Here is a 15,497-nt window from a genome sequence, read left to right on the forward strand (position 1 = left end):
AAAAAAAGTTCAGATTAGGGATAGGTTTTTGGTTGGGCTAGGTCAATAAAGCAACATTATAAATCCACTCCACCCAGGGGCGACAGGCAGATGAAAACATGAAATGACTGCTTTTATCTGATTACCTCTGACTGCTTCTGGTCACTGCAGGATTCACTTTGATGAGGTTATCCAGATCCTGATTTCTTTAAATAGAAAAATAAAAGGAGAGCAGGTTAATGATAAAGTTCTTTTGGCAGGTGGATTCAGGTTACAAATCTGCTTGAAATAATACTAAGACAAAACATTCTCCCTGACCAAAGCACAAAAATGAATATAGTTCTATTACCTCTGGTTGTTGGTGAGAGTTTCAGGATTCACTCTGATGAGCTTATCAAGATCTTGATTTCTTTAAGTGAAAAAAAAAAATTAAAGCAGCTTGTGTTAGAGATAATGCAGGTTCAAGTTGGTTGAAATTAGAAGAAAGGATTAGCTATCTTATCACTTATACATACTGGTTTGGCACAGAACAGCCTTGAAATAAGTTTCCTAGCTTTAGGGGGGACAAATTTTGCTGGATTAGAAGAGAAGCTGCTCTGACTTAACATACTTCAAAGCCAGAGCACATCCACGGGGGCACACTGGCAGGCGTTCACAGCAAACATCTGGTGATTAACAACTTTGCACTCTGCAGTGTTTTAACATTATGGAGATATACTCTGATTTTCATGTCCTTTTCCTTGTTATTTTTAAGATCATATTCACCAACTGAAGATATTTTTTTTAATAAGCTCTAAAATTGGAATTATACTTAGCCTAAGGCTTGGCATGGAGAATTCCAGCAATCCATTAAATTGGTGACTTTTCTTTGCTTTACAATAAATAAAAAGCTGAATTAAACGCAGCTGTTCATGGTCAAATGACTTACAGACTCTGAAGACTGTCCTCTTCCTATTGGAAGCCCCACCAGTTTCTTTTCTCAGTCACAAAAATATTTCTTCCCACATAGTTTGCTGCCATTCACTGCCTCAGTATAATACCTTGTTTTAAAGGCTAGTGAATGATGATTCTTCAAAGTGTTCCTTTAAACCCCTTTTTAATATTTATTCAGAGAAATAAAATAGTCTGTCATGGCAAGAAATTGCAAGACTGAGAACACCTGCTTTTCACTACCATCTTGGACAACAACCTGCCTTTCTTCCCTACACCCCAACAGCAGTTCTTTTTCCTTATAGAAAAGTAAGAGACATTTTAACTGTCAAAAAGATTGAAACAAGATTAAGGACTGAAGGGGAGCCATTTAGAGCTTCATCACCAAAAAGTTCTAAGAAAAGGTCTGCATTTCCCTCCCCCAGCCCTAATATTTCCATAGAATGTGCTTCCCAGCTTCTGGCTTCACTCAGTTCCTTCTTTCCATCATCATTCTCAGATTTTCATGGTAGACAGAAAGCCACTAATTGAATTTTCACTGTTTTGAATTATCTCCAATAATAGTATTTGCAATTAAAGATAATCCATTGATGTCTCCAATACTATTAAAGGAATGATTAACATATGACAGCTATCCAAAATATAATTTCCTTGCATGAACTGATTGCAAATCTGTTATAAAGCTCAACTGTGCCTAAAAGACAATAATCTCTAAAGTGAGGTTATTATACACCTTAAACTAATGTAACACTGTATGTTAACTACGCTGGAATTAAAATTAAATTAAATTAAATTAAAGTGAGGTTAATTTTACATATTAGAAGAAAAATACAAAGAATAAAACTTTGTAGAGGAGATAAACTCAAAGGCCAGTCTTTTAACGTATAAATTAATCACAATATTTCTTAGTGTAACTACATATAATATTTGTGTACCAGCACAATTAGAGTAAGCTGCACACACAACCATGAGAACTTGCATTTTTCACTGTTCTGATGAGCACAGAAAATCGGATTTATCCAACAGCCTAGAACAGTGATATTCAAATTGCTGTTTCTTAAAACCCACTAAGAAATACATTTTGTATCACAGCCCAATTCTCTCTTTTCAGACAGACATACATAAGCAAACACAAATTTCATTAAATAATACCTTTACCACATAAGAACTCTCATCTTTTCCACTCTAATTAATTTTATTTAATTGGGAAAAATACTGATTGCCACTCACTACATTAATTACAAGACCCTTTCATGGGTTTTGACCCACAGTTTGAGAAATCCTAGCTTAGAAAATATAGAAATGTATGCTATATTCTACCACTATTCTTAAAAAAAACAGCACAGTGTTTTTAACAAAACAAGGATCTCGGTATCAGTTCTGAATTGCCTTGACTGATAGCATCATGCAGTTTATCTCAATGAATTGAAAATAACAAATTTATACACCTTTTTTTTAGGCCCTGGATCCCTGCACACACAGGAATCTTGTATCTGAATTTTATCCAGGAAAAATGTAACTCTTCCTGATCAAGTGACTGCTTTCATTTGTTCTTGCTTTAAGGATGTAGGAAAGAGATGTATTAGAATATTTAGCTATTATTACCTCCATGTAGTTGAAGAGCTATAAAGTTTTGCAGTCATTTGCACATTTGTGCCATTGTCATCTATGAGGTCACATTTCAAGGGACCCTGTGGAGCAGTAAAGGAAACTTCCTGGCTGTCCCATGGCAAGAGCAACAATCCTAGCTTTATAAGCCTCCACTATTTCCGGAAGTACTTAATTAACTTTCATCTACTTTTATTTTTTTAAATTTTTTTATTGAAGTATATAGTTGACCTATTAGTTTCAGGTATACAACAGTGATTTGACAATTCTATACATTATGAAATGCTCACCACAATAAGTGTAGTTACCATCTATCACCATACAAAGTAATAATCTTATTAAAAATGAAGAGAGGACCTAAAAGTCTATTTTTCCAAAGACGACATCAGGATAACTTTCATTTAAGATCAAAGTTCGTGTGCTGTGATTTCAAGATCAGGAGTTGGTCTGGGAGTTAGAAAAAGTCACAGGAGACTATGAGATTTTTGCCCCGGCCTCAATATTCTCATCTGTAAAATGAGGAGACTGGACCATTTCTAAGAATCTGCCTATCGCTAACATCTTCTACTCCTAGGAATCTATGAATATGAACTTGATTGCCTGTCATGTTTATTAAATTAGCTAGTCAATGTCTCTTTTTCTTTTTAAATGCAATGTCCTGCCAATGCATTCTATATTCAGCAAGCAGAACATGAGCGTTCCAAAATGTAATATATTAAATTGACAACCTATTATTCTCTTGGAGTAACATCTCTGTACCCCCAGTACATAATTAGCTTTAATCTATGATAATTGCCTGCTGTTAATAAAATTATGTCTACTGAATTCTCTTTTTGGTGTCCATGGCCTATAATTATACCTAATGTGCAACTAAAGATACCTGGTTGTAAGTTTCAAACCCAGTAGGTGCTCAATAATTATTCACTGCCTAGCAGATCAAGAACTACTACCAGTCTTCCACCAGTTTTCTCTGTGATCCTGGTCAGATCACTCAATCTTTCTGAGTCTGTTTCCTCTCCTGGAAATGGAATGGGTTTGACTGGAACAGTGGTTTTCAAAACTATTCAAACTAACTGGTCTGGGAGTTCTCTCAGGTTCCTTCCTTCATCTCTATAATTTTGCACTTTTATATGTACCAACTAAACTCAAGGGAAATCATGAGAACATTCTTAAGAGATGTGTGTGTGTGTGTGTGTGTGTGTGTGTGTATAATCCCTTATATATAACATATATAATTCCCATATAAATGGGAGTAGTGTGTAACAGTATAAAAATCCTCGTATAACCAGAGGCAAAGGTGAGTTTTATCATCTTACAGATACTACCTAAAGAAATAACAAATTTTAGGTCCCTAACTTTGCTGGGAGCATCAAAAGATCTAAGAAATAATATACCTCATAAAATTTCCAGTGACTACCAGAGAACACTCTTTAAAAATGAAGTACATGGTACTGCTGATGATGAATCTAATAAAGCATTCTAGGTCTTTTTAAAAATTAACTATTATTAATACATTTTCATCAGTTCCAGAGAAAAGGTATTAACATCAATACTACAAAGAAAAAACAAATATAGCACATAGACCAGCTATGTTCCTACCCCAATCACTCCCTTCAATTGCTTTACTTGAGGCCAAAAGAAGTGAAGTCACTACCAAATTATTTTCTCCAGCTATTGCTTTTTCTTGCTAGTAACAAACAGACATTTATTTCCAGGAACATATAAAAATTGTGACGGCTTTTCAAGACCTGTATTCAGTTTGCCCACAGAATGACTGTAAACCATTTATGTTTGTATTGTACTTAAAGAGGAAAAAAATGAAACAGAACCTAAATAACATCTTTCTCTTACCCAGCCATGTTTTTGACAGCTTTGGGGCCCACATTAATAAGTTCATCAAGACCTTCTTTCCTGCTAAAACGAAATAAAATAAAAGTTCAAATTCAGCTGGTAATCTGCAAATTTTATGACTGACATTTTTTTCTTTTGACACATGTGGATCATACAATGGGATCCTAGATAAAAAGTAATGTTTACCAAGTTTCTACTTTACAAAGTTTTTAAAAATCCTCAAAACAACCTACTGAGGTAGATATTACCATCGTCCCCTTACAAATAAGAAATAGAGCTTCATGGAGGTTAAGCCTCTCTTTGGGGGCAGGTAGGAAGAAATAACAGAGGATGAACCAGGTTTGGAACCATAGCAACTGGACCCCAACCCTCACGCCCCTTCCCACTATCATCCTCCCTCTGTGTTCACAGTAATCCCTTATATCTGCACCATGCTTTCCACCATCATCACAGTAATCCTGAGAGAGGTACCTTGGAGTCACTCTCTCATGCTTTTCTTGACCTTTGACCCCCAGGTATAATGAGTCTTAACTACTCAAGAAGACAGAAATATATTCAATGTCATGCGAAAATATTATGGTCAAGTATAAGAATGCTATGTCACCAATTTTCTCGAGTCATTTAAAAACTAATCCTTGGGTTCGTGAAGGAGTAGAAAGTCAATATTCTTTGTTTTATTCAGTTTTATGAACTAATGATTTATTAACTATAAATTTACAGTAATGACCTAGTTACGCTATGATTGTATCAAAATGGATTTCTCAAGTAGTAATTATACAGAATTTGCTTCAATATTGTAATGAAATAAATTGAAACAATGAAAAAAGAAAAGTCTATCCAGCATCACTACACATCAACAAATCAATTTGTTCTCATTTTTCTCATGTCCCCTTTCAGAATGCCCTTAGCTAAATGATTAGTCTTATTTTTTGGCAGAAATTGGAGACTTGCTCAGGAGTCTTCAATAATCTTGATAAATCTACCTTGTGTTTGCTGAGGGAATGTGTTTGGATCCTAAAAAATGATGCAAGTTGCAACAGTTGGTAAAATAAATTAAAATCAATAATAATCTGTACATTTTTTCAACTTTAATATTACATTAAGAAATTATTGCTGACATAACTTCATCAGGGATGCCTAGGTGGCTCAATCAGTTAAGCATCTGCCTTTAGCTTAGGTCATGATCCCAGGGTGCTGGGATCGAGCCCTGCATCGGGTTTCCTGCTCAGTGGAGAGCCTACTTCTCCCTCTGCTTGCTGCTCCCCCTGCTTGTGCTTGCTCACTCTCTCTCTCTCTCTCTGACAAATAAATAAATAAAATCTTTAAAAAAAAAACTTCATCATTACTTGAATTCTTTTTAGCCCTATGTAAAAGCAGGTGGCTATGAATTCATATCTTATACAATTATGTATATATGAGAATTTAATTTAGTTTTATTCTTGTTTCTTTCAAGACAACCTCAAGTTTAAATTGCTCTTAAGCTTCTTATTCTCCATATCACATTTTGTAGTAGAAGTAGCATTTAGGATGTTTTAGGAGGTTGTAACAAACAAGAGAAAAATATAAAATTGTTTATCATTTCCAGGTATTCCTTGCTTCTCTCCCCTCCAAAAAATAACAAAAACAAAAGCAAGCAAACAAAACAACAAAACCTGGGACTTTCAAAAAACAGAGTATTTCCTGATTCCAAGGTATACAGGTAATATACATAACGTGAATGTGTAATATTGAGGCTACTCTAAGGTATTAATTAAATCACTTCAGAATTGCACTTCATGCAAGGCTAAATCAGAACAAGGAAGACTTTTGGTTTACATAAATTGTTTTTATTCTAAACACCCAAATAGGCAATCATAGCTCTAAAGAGACATTTCTATTACCACGCAATGGGCTCTCATACCAGCACTAACCCCAAAGGCCTAAACAAGTTGCCTAATTTAATATACATTATTATTGGGCACTATGTTATATATCCTGAAGGGAAAAAAGGCCAGAAAGGTTTGTATCACTTAAGGAATCTTTAGAATTAACTTGTAAACTAATTTTATCATGTACGTATCCTTTCATGTAAATTATTGCATGCTATTATGTTGAACTATTATGCTGAAATAGAATTATGTTGAAATCCCAAGCATGGAACACAAACCCCAGACTGATAAGAGATATTTTAAGAAATTCTTTATCCTCCATTAAAGCCCACAGCCCGAGAGCCCTGAGCAAGGACTTGAACATTAGGTTTATGACACGAAGCTGTTGGTTTTGGGTCCCATCACTGGTTTTCTCAATGGTAGAACAGTGAATTACATTTTTTTTTTTAAAGTTAAATAGAAGAGTTTCATGAACCTCACCTTTGGTTAGTTCTGTTTGTTTCAGGAGACACTTTGATGAGGCTGTCAAGACTTTGGCCACTTTAAAACATGGAAGAAATGATCAGATCAGTGGTTGATTTACATCATGTGGTTGCAAATATTAAAACCAAGAAACATTTTTTGTTATAAAAATATTTTGTTATAAAATATTTATGAATATAGAGATCATCTCAAACGATTGGAATTTTCCAGTGTTGTGAATATATATTTTTGGACCTACATACTGCTGCATAGAAATAATAAACAATAACCACCGGTTTTAGAAAATTGATGATGTGCCAGGCACTGTTCAAGTGATTTACATGATTTATATAAGTGAATCCTCACATCAATTATTCAATATGGGAAGTATTACCATCCCATTTTCTCAAAGGGAAAAACTGAAACAGAAAGATTATGTGAAAGCAAAGTACTCTAACTCAAGAGCACTTGACTCTTTCCATGATACCAACCATCGTATTGGCACTTAGTAATTGCATTAGCACTGAAGTGACTAGACAGCACCTGGTCCACTTTCCTTACTGTGAGGACAAGGAAAGAAGCCCAAAAAGGGGAAGTGGCCAATCACATTCTGCGGTTAGTGAGGGCAGAGCTAAGGCCTAGGCCCACATCTATGGTCTCCCATCTAGTTCTCTTTCCCCACTCCTGTGCCATCCTCTGCTTAAGAAGAATAAACAAATCAATGAACATAATGTGTCTTGTCCATTCTTGGAAATCAACTGTGCATCTAATTAATCAAAGGTTATCTCCATTACATTAAGAATTAGTTGACCAAAATCTTCAGCATTTTAGATATGAGGTCATGGAGGTCACATGACTTTTCTTGAACTATTATTGAGTTGTCAATCTGCTGAAATGTTAATTTAATTATATTTTTAAGCATTGGCATGTATGAAACAAAAAAACCAGAAGCTTATTAAATCTTACCCTTGCATGCTTTTTCCTGTTCTTGGAACCACTTTGATGAGGTTATCAAGATCTTTGGAACTTAAAAACAAAAAACAAAAATGATAAGTAAAAATGGAATTAAATCAACTAAGTATTTATTTAAAAGATATATGTGCTCAAGATGAATTTTACTATTAAGTTTTGAGAAAAATCATACCAGTCTTTGTCCTTAATTTTTAAAGTACAAATTTTGACCTCCATACAAATCATCAATATATGGCTCAGATTCCTATTTAACCTCAAAGTAAAACCATAACTTTAGGGCAATATTGAGTTTTTCAAAAAATCAATTAGCAACTATGTAATGATTTGCCAAAAACTTTCACCTGCCCCCCAACAAGTATTCCATCTAACACTGTAGCTGTTACTAAACTGTATTTTGTTAATAATTTCCATTTATAGTACCTTCTTGCTTTAAAGGGATTTTATATATCCATTTTATATCCATTATTTCACTTGATCCTTACAACAACCAAGTGACAAAGGTAGACCAGACAGTTATAAATGATCCTCATTTTATAACTAAAGAAGCCTCAGCTCAGAGTGTTCTAGGGACTTGCTCAAAGGCAAGTAATGGGAAGTAATGGATTTCAGACTTTCTGATTCCAACCCAAAGATTTTTTCCACACAGCTTTTCTGATGAGGGTCACAAATTGATGCAGGCAGGGAAGGAAGAAAGATAAGACATAATCTTCACCTTGCGTTACTTCTGTTTACTTCAGGAGTCACTTTAATGAGATTGTCAAGGCTCTGGCCCCTTTAAAACATTGAAGAAAAATGATGAGGTTAATGATAGATTAATACCAAATGAATAAAGTTATTTATTAAAACTCAGAAACAGGATAAACACTTACTGAGATTATGCCAAAGAATGGAAGATTGTTAAAAGTGATGATGCAGAAGTATGTAGGGATTTATACATCTCTGAGACTCAATGAGACAGTATTTTAATCTTAGAGCCTTTAGGTCAGTTGCAAACACTGTACTGGGACTCTGTCTCGATTATGATTCATTTAATGCTATGCTCTAAACCTTTGCTAGGTGCACTGAACATTTTGTAATAGTCGATATACGCATATCATGGAACATTCCAGAAAGCATATCCTCTCTTAATATCAACCTCCAACATGCTGTGGGAATTTAAAATCAACTTTGGAGAATCCATATTTTGTAAAATTGACATTCATTAGCAGGTTTTCTATTCACAACACCGGATTAAGAATAAGATACCAATTTGTTGAGGTCCATGTTATACAACCTAGTATCTGTGTCTGGTACTTATGTGTTCAAACTACAAATTTGGACTAGTTGTGTTGGCAACAAACAATAGCAAGATTAAAATCTATAGAGTTCCGAAATGTAAGCTATATTTACTATAATAAAAAACTCCATGTAGTCACTAAAAACATGTCAGTATTTTCTTGTTGCCCTTGAATATATTCTGTTTCTGATCTTAATGGAATTTTGTTTTTCATATTGTTTCTATGTGTTTTCCACACACACAGCACAAGCCAATGCCCCTCTGATCTACAGAGGATGCCACATGGGTAAAGGACATCTACAAAAGGTACACTCTGTTTCTCCATGCCCTGTGGTCCTACTAAGATCGTATCACAAAGTCTCTGAGGTTGTATCTATACAACATCAAAGATACAGATATTTGGAAGCAACCAGATGTTGACCCAAGTTTTTACTTGTATCCACATGTCTGAGAATGTGTATACCCAGGCTAAAAGCAGCAATTAAAAAATGCAGACCTTTTCCATGCAAAATGAAACAATTAACCCAACAGAGGCAAGTATTCTATCCCAGAATACCCCTTGTTGATGTTTTTTTACCTCTTGTTAATTTTTGCCTAAATGAAGTATGTGAGATTTGAATGCCAGAGTCTAAGAAAAAAATTCCCAGAATTCTGTTTCCAGATTTGAGTACTTAAAAAAAAATAACACAACAGTAAGCATTGTAACCCCTCCCTTGTAATACTTTTGTTGATTCTGGAGTTCACTTTGATTATATTGCCAAGAACTTGATCTCTTTAAACATATTAAGAATATATAAGTGGAAGGTTATTTAAATCTCAAAGTAAATAAAATCAATAAAGTGGAGTATGCTAATTAATGTAGTCATTTAAAATAGTATTTTGAGCTAAACTGTCAATTAATGCCTCATAGTATATATATCCTCAGTATTCATTCATTCTTTCAATCCACAAGTAGTTATGGAAACCTGTGAATAATATAGACATAGGCTTTGCCCTCATGAGGCTTCTATCCTAACTTGGAAAGAGGCAGGCAACATACCATCAAACATATAAATGAATGTCACAATTCCAGATAACAATACATGCTCTGAAGAAAAGGAGTGCCTGGTGCCTGTGGTGCTGGGGTTGGAGGAGGGGGTGGTGACAATTACAGTCAATGGTCAGAAATGACAAGATGGGGGTAAAGCCAGTCCCAAAGTGGGAATAGCATATGCAGAACTCATAAAGTAAGAATGAGCCAGGAATAGAAAAAAAGATTAATTTGGCTGGACTGTATTGAACAAGTAAGAGACCATTCCTGAGGGTTAGAATTGTAATCTACCTGAAATGGAAAAACACTGTAATTTTTTAATAAGAGAGGGAGGATGATTTGGTTTTGCTTTTAAAAGATCAACAAAACTTAATTACATGTAGTGAAAGAAAAAGACAACTACTGTCCCTAAAAGGTCTCATGAAGCGTGCGTGTGCACCCACACACACATACACACACACACACACACAGTGCATACTCCCAAATACATGGACGCAGATGCACACACATAGACATCCATGTACATATGAACTCATATACATACAAAAGCATACAGATATACATATATTTATGCACATGTAAGCATGTGTGCACTTTTATGCCATCACACACAGGACATTTGCAAAAACATGCACACCCATATGCATGTACACTGACATACACAGAAAGGCACACCTATACATATACACACTCATACAAACACAGGCACACACACATAAAACATTTATTTGCGTGTATACACATATACACACATAGACGTGCACACAGAAACACACCAACATATGAAAAACAATAGGTGATGATTTAAACTACTCTTTTAAATAAAAATTAGAAAGGAAAACATGGGTTTTTCTTGAAGAATCAAAGTAAATTAAATATTTGAACAGTATGTAAATCATTAACAGATTATAATTCACCTAAATCTTTATTATTGTTAACAATTACTGATACCTACTCTGTGCCAGGCATGAGTGTTATGATCCCTATTTTGTGGATGAGTAAGTTGAAGCATGAGGACACAGCTAGCAAGTGACCAAGCCAAAATTTGAACACAGAATTTGAACTTCCTGTTCCGGTTACCTTCCAGGACCACCCAAGTAGCCAAGGAAATCCACGCTTTCTGCTCAGTCTGTTGGGAGTCTCTAACTCAACTCCCTGGGTCGCTGAGCCTCTGACCATGTCATGCTGCTGAGAACAGGACAGCCTGACTGTGTACACACCAGCTTTTCAGCTAGCTGAGCCCTTGCTCTGCTGACTGGGCCTATAGGCATCAGTGACACATTTTAGAATCCACTAATAATATCATGTACTGAGTTAACTGAATGAAAAGAAATTCAAAGGAAACCACATGGAATTATTTGGTGCGCTGTTTGCAGCAACATACCAACAAGCTCAGTTTCAAATATATTCCATCTGCTTTTTAAAAAATAAAAAGCAGGAGGACATAAGCTTTCCAGATTTACTTGACAGTTCATGGGTAGTAGAACTCTTTTAATGAAGTATACTTTGTTAAGCTCATCTTTAAACATACACTATACTATATAGACATACATATGTTACACACAAATACACTAGACATGCACACATCATTCACACATGAACACATCCACTATATACACATATACTACTTATACATCCACATACATACACTTAAATATATTTATATTGTGTATAATACACACATACACTATATATATATATATACACACACACACATTTTGATGGTTAATTTCATATGTTAACTTGACTGGGCCACAGGGTGCCTACATTTGGTCAAACCTTGCTCTGGGTTTGTCTGGGAGGGTGTTTCGGGGTGAGATTAACATTTAAATCTATAGACTGGGTAAAGTAGATGGTCCTCCCAAACATAGTGGGCCACAACAAATCAGTTGAGGATTGGAATAGAGCAAAAAGGCTAAGTTTGAAGGGAGTTTGCCTGCCTGACTGCTTGATCTAAGACATCTTCTTCTGGTGTTGGAAGTTAAACCATCAGCTCTCCTGATCCTTAGGCATTTGGATTTAGACAGGAACTGCATCACTGGCTCTCCTAGGTGTCCAGCTTGCAAACTACAAATCTTGGGACTTCTCAGCTTCTGTAAGAGCATGAGCCAAGTCCTTACAATAAATTTCTCTCTCTCTCTCTTTATATATATATATATATATATATACACATACATCATACATATCCTATTGTTTCAGTTTTTCTGGAAAACCCTGATCAGTACACGTACATACTCTTATACCCAAACCCTTATACATACACACTATTTATATATACACAAATACAATAATAAAAACACACACTGCTTACATATATACACTTATACACACACACACACACACACACACACACACACACACAGAAATCATTTAACTCAGTAGAGAAAATCAATTTCCCATTTAATTTCTCAAAATCTACCTGATAGTAAACTTCACCCAAAAATAAAATGTAAAAGATCACTTCTGGGTATCACTTGTATAAAACTGCTTAATATGATATGTTTGGGGAAAAGACAACTGGGTTTGAATTTCAATTTACTCTCCTGAATACAAACACTCAGGATTCCAATATGCTTATGAAAGCCAAAGGGAAGGGGGGAAGCTTTAAATGTCTTACCTCTTGATACTTTTATTTGTTTCAGGATTCACTTTAACAAATCCATTGAGGTCTTGTTTGCTTTGAATAAAAAAGTGAGTTTTAATGAATGTTATTAAGTAAAACACTAATCAAGTGAACAATGATTGGAGAAGTAATGTGAGTCAGATAAAGTTCTGTACTGGATCCAGACAGAATATAAATTTCTACTCAACAAATCAGATATAATTGCCTATTCTCTTTTTAAATCATAAGAACAATGTCAATAATAATAATAATCATATTTTTAAAAGAAGAATATGTCTTCATATAAAGTCAACCATTTCCTTAACCCAAGCTTTTTAAAAATATAATTAGATTATGATAAATTACAAAGAGCAAGAAAAAAATACCTTACATGGTAGGAAAATTGATTCATTTCTTGGGGGGGTCATGTCACCCTCATTAAAATGCACTGAGTAGTATTAAAGGGGATAACCTGAACCCAGAAAAGAGAATACTGTGAGGTTGGCAGAAGTATCATGACTTCATGCCCCCGCCACGTTGACAGAGCCCTGAAGGGGAGAAAGAGTGGCGGAATTTCCTTACTCCCAGTGGATACACCTGCCCAGCCCTCCCTTGGGCTGCTTTCTGAGGCCAACATCCTTAGAGAAGCTGATTCACAAGAGTTTTAGTCAAGCTTCACTTTTGGCTATCTTTGTTATTTTATTTTTTTAAAAAACATTTTGTATTTATTTATTTGACAGAGAGAGATAGCAAAAGCAGGAACACAAGCAGGGGGAGTGGGAGAGGGAGAAGCAAGCCTCCCACAGGGCAGGGAGCCCGATGTGGGGCTCAATCCCAGGACCCTGGGGATCATTAAGGCAGATGCTTAACCACTGAGCCACCCAGGCACCCCAGTAACTTTGTTATTTTAGAGATCCACCTTGAAAATGTTGTCAAGACCATGCATTCTTTAGATACAAAGAAACTCATCTGGGATAAAAGGCAACTTACTATCAAATGCTAGGGCAGTTCTTCAAAAAATAAGTGATTTTATTAGGAATAAGAAGGGAAGGTCATGTGGCCCACTGTTATTATCTATCTCCATGCTAATAAAATATGGTTATGAAGTTAAAATGCCAAATCATTTTATCTTATTGATTGTTACTTACAGAAATCAGACTTAAAGACACTAATAATTCTTACCCAGTGGTGTTTTCACTTCCTTTGGGCTTTGCTTTGATAAGATTATCAAGGTCTTCACCTCTTTAAAAAAAGTTTAGATCTGTTCCAAAGTATTCCCACAGTATTATATATAAATAGACATTCCGTATTATTGATGATTAATTAAAAGCTTTTGGAGAAAATTATTGTACAGGAATTATATTAATTTTATTATATTTAACTATTATTTATTTATATATAATTTATTATATATATTATATATAATTTATTATAATTAACTACGAATAACATAGTTAATCTCTGGGATTTTATATTAGCCAAATGTAAATTTATAGAATCTGTTGTAGAGCCTACGAAGTGAAAATCAGGGTGGTAGGAATCAGACACAGAAGACAGAAGGGAAACTCAAAGATGTGATCCCCTCGATGTCACTGAGAATATCACACAGTGAAATTTGGTAGAAAAAACCAAGATTCAGAAACATCAAAACAGTTCCCACCCTCTCCTAGTTTTATCTGCCCTGGCATTCACTTTGATAACCGTTTCGAGATCTTGGCTTCTTTGGAAAAAAAAAACATGAAAACCTTGTGTTACTTAGGTTACATTCAGTTTTCTCTGAAATTTGTATAAACAAGAATGTCCCTGAAAGAATATCAGATGTTTCCGGGCCAAATGGCCAGAAAAACTTGGATGTAATTATCTTCAACTGAGCTCTGTTAATTTCCCCAGCAGTACTTGGTTTAAATCCGTTTAGAAGAACTTCCCAACATACCTCTCACTTTGCAATTTTGTCATCTATATTTCTTAGTTTAAATATAAGACTTGGCTCATGTTTTAATTGTTTAAGAAAATACAGAATAAGATCTTATGTAGCAGATTTCCTGCACTTACTTCAATGTAACTCAAACATGTGGTCCTATGGAAACAGCATTCATCATATTCCTTTGCTTACTCTCTGATAGGCCTATAAAGTGCAACAGTTCATCTGTGACCAAGGAAAGCATAACACTCCCATTTCTAACAAGGTGTGAAAAACTAACTTGAAAAAAGAGAGCCGCAGCAAGGTAGGACTTTCTCTTACCCTTTCTCATTTTTGTCAGTCCTTTGATTAACTTTAATAAGACTTCCAAGGCCTTGGTTTCTTCATAACATTGGAGCAGGGAGGACAGCAGAGCAACAGAAAGAGAGGAGAGAGAGTAATTCAACCTCTTATGGCAACAGCAGACTTCTCAGCACAAGAGAAAGATGTTACCAGTACCTAAAGCCTCAGAAGTCTTTAAAAATGTTTAATACAAGTGACTCTTCTTATGCAAAATGCTGAAGAGATATGCCAACTATTCTAATATTAAGATCCCAGTCATTACTCCATTGTGATTAAATCACTTTAATGGAATAATTTTTAATAAAATAATAAACATTCCTGCTATTTAGAACTGAGTTGTTATGTTGACAGTTTATACAATGTTATAATCTTCAGGTTACTTTTATAACTATGCATCATAGCACCAGAGCCCAGTATCAGTATAAGGAGATCTGGATTCAAATCTTAGTTCTGATTTTAATGGGGTTTGTGACAATGTTCTTTCACTTCTCTGCACCAAGTTTCCTCACTTTAAGAGAATTAGACTATGCTATCTTAAGGTCCTTTTTTACTTTAATATTTTATCCTTCATATTCTCAAAAGACCTAATGGTCAAAGAGCCTGACCCATGGATTGAGGCCAAGTTAGTGCAAACCCTTTGTTTTTTTTACTTTTAT

At 35.0% G+C, this 15,497-nt stretch overlaps 1 protein-coding gene across 7 annotated transcripts in view; it reads right to left on the reverse strand.

Moving 5' to 3' along the window:
• SCEL (sciellin) overlaps positions 1 to 15,497 on the reverse strand; it is a 302,338-nt gene that overhangs the window by 24,846 nt on the left and 261,995 nt on the right. For 5 of the 7 annotated variants that reach the window (XM_035726891.1, XM_035726888.1, XM_035726890.1 and 2 more), the window contains 8 exons: positions 14,821 to 14,880; positions 12,594 to 12,653; positions 8,383 to 8,442; positions 7,665 to 7,724; positions 6,717 to 6,776; positions 4,369 to 4,431; positions 329 to 388; positions 126 to 185 (listed from right to left, as the gene is read on the reverse strand). In XM_035726891.1, the coding sequence (XP_035582784.1) occupies positions 126 to 185; positions 329 to 388; positions 4,369 to 4,431; positions 6,717 to 6,776; positions 7,665 to 7,724; positions 8,383 to 8,442; positions 12,594 to 12,653; positions 14,821 to 14,880 (483 nt within the window). The remainder of the gene's footprint in view (positions 1 to 125; positions 186 to 328; positions 389 to 4,368; positions 4,432 to 6,716; positions 6,777 to 7,664; positions 7,725 to 8,382; positions 8,443 to 12,593; positions 12,654 to 14,820; positions 14,881 to 15,497) is intronic. The other 2 variants (XM_035726889.1, XM_035726893.1) reach the window with 2 other exon arrangements.

This window comes from Zalophus californianus, chromosome 3 (genome assembly GCF_009762305.2).
Source record: "Zalophus californianus isolate mZalCal1 chromosome 3, mZalCal1.pri.v2, whole genome shotgun sequence".
NCBI classification, from domain to species: domain Eukaryota; kingdom Metazoa; phylum Chordata; class Mammalia; order Carnivora; family Otariidae; genus Zalophus; species Zalophus californianus.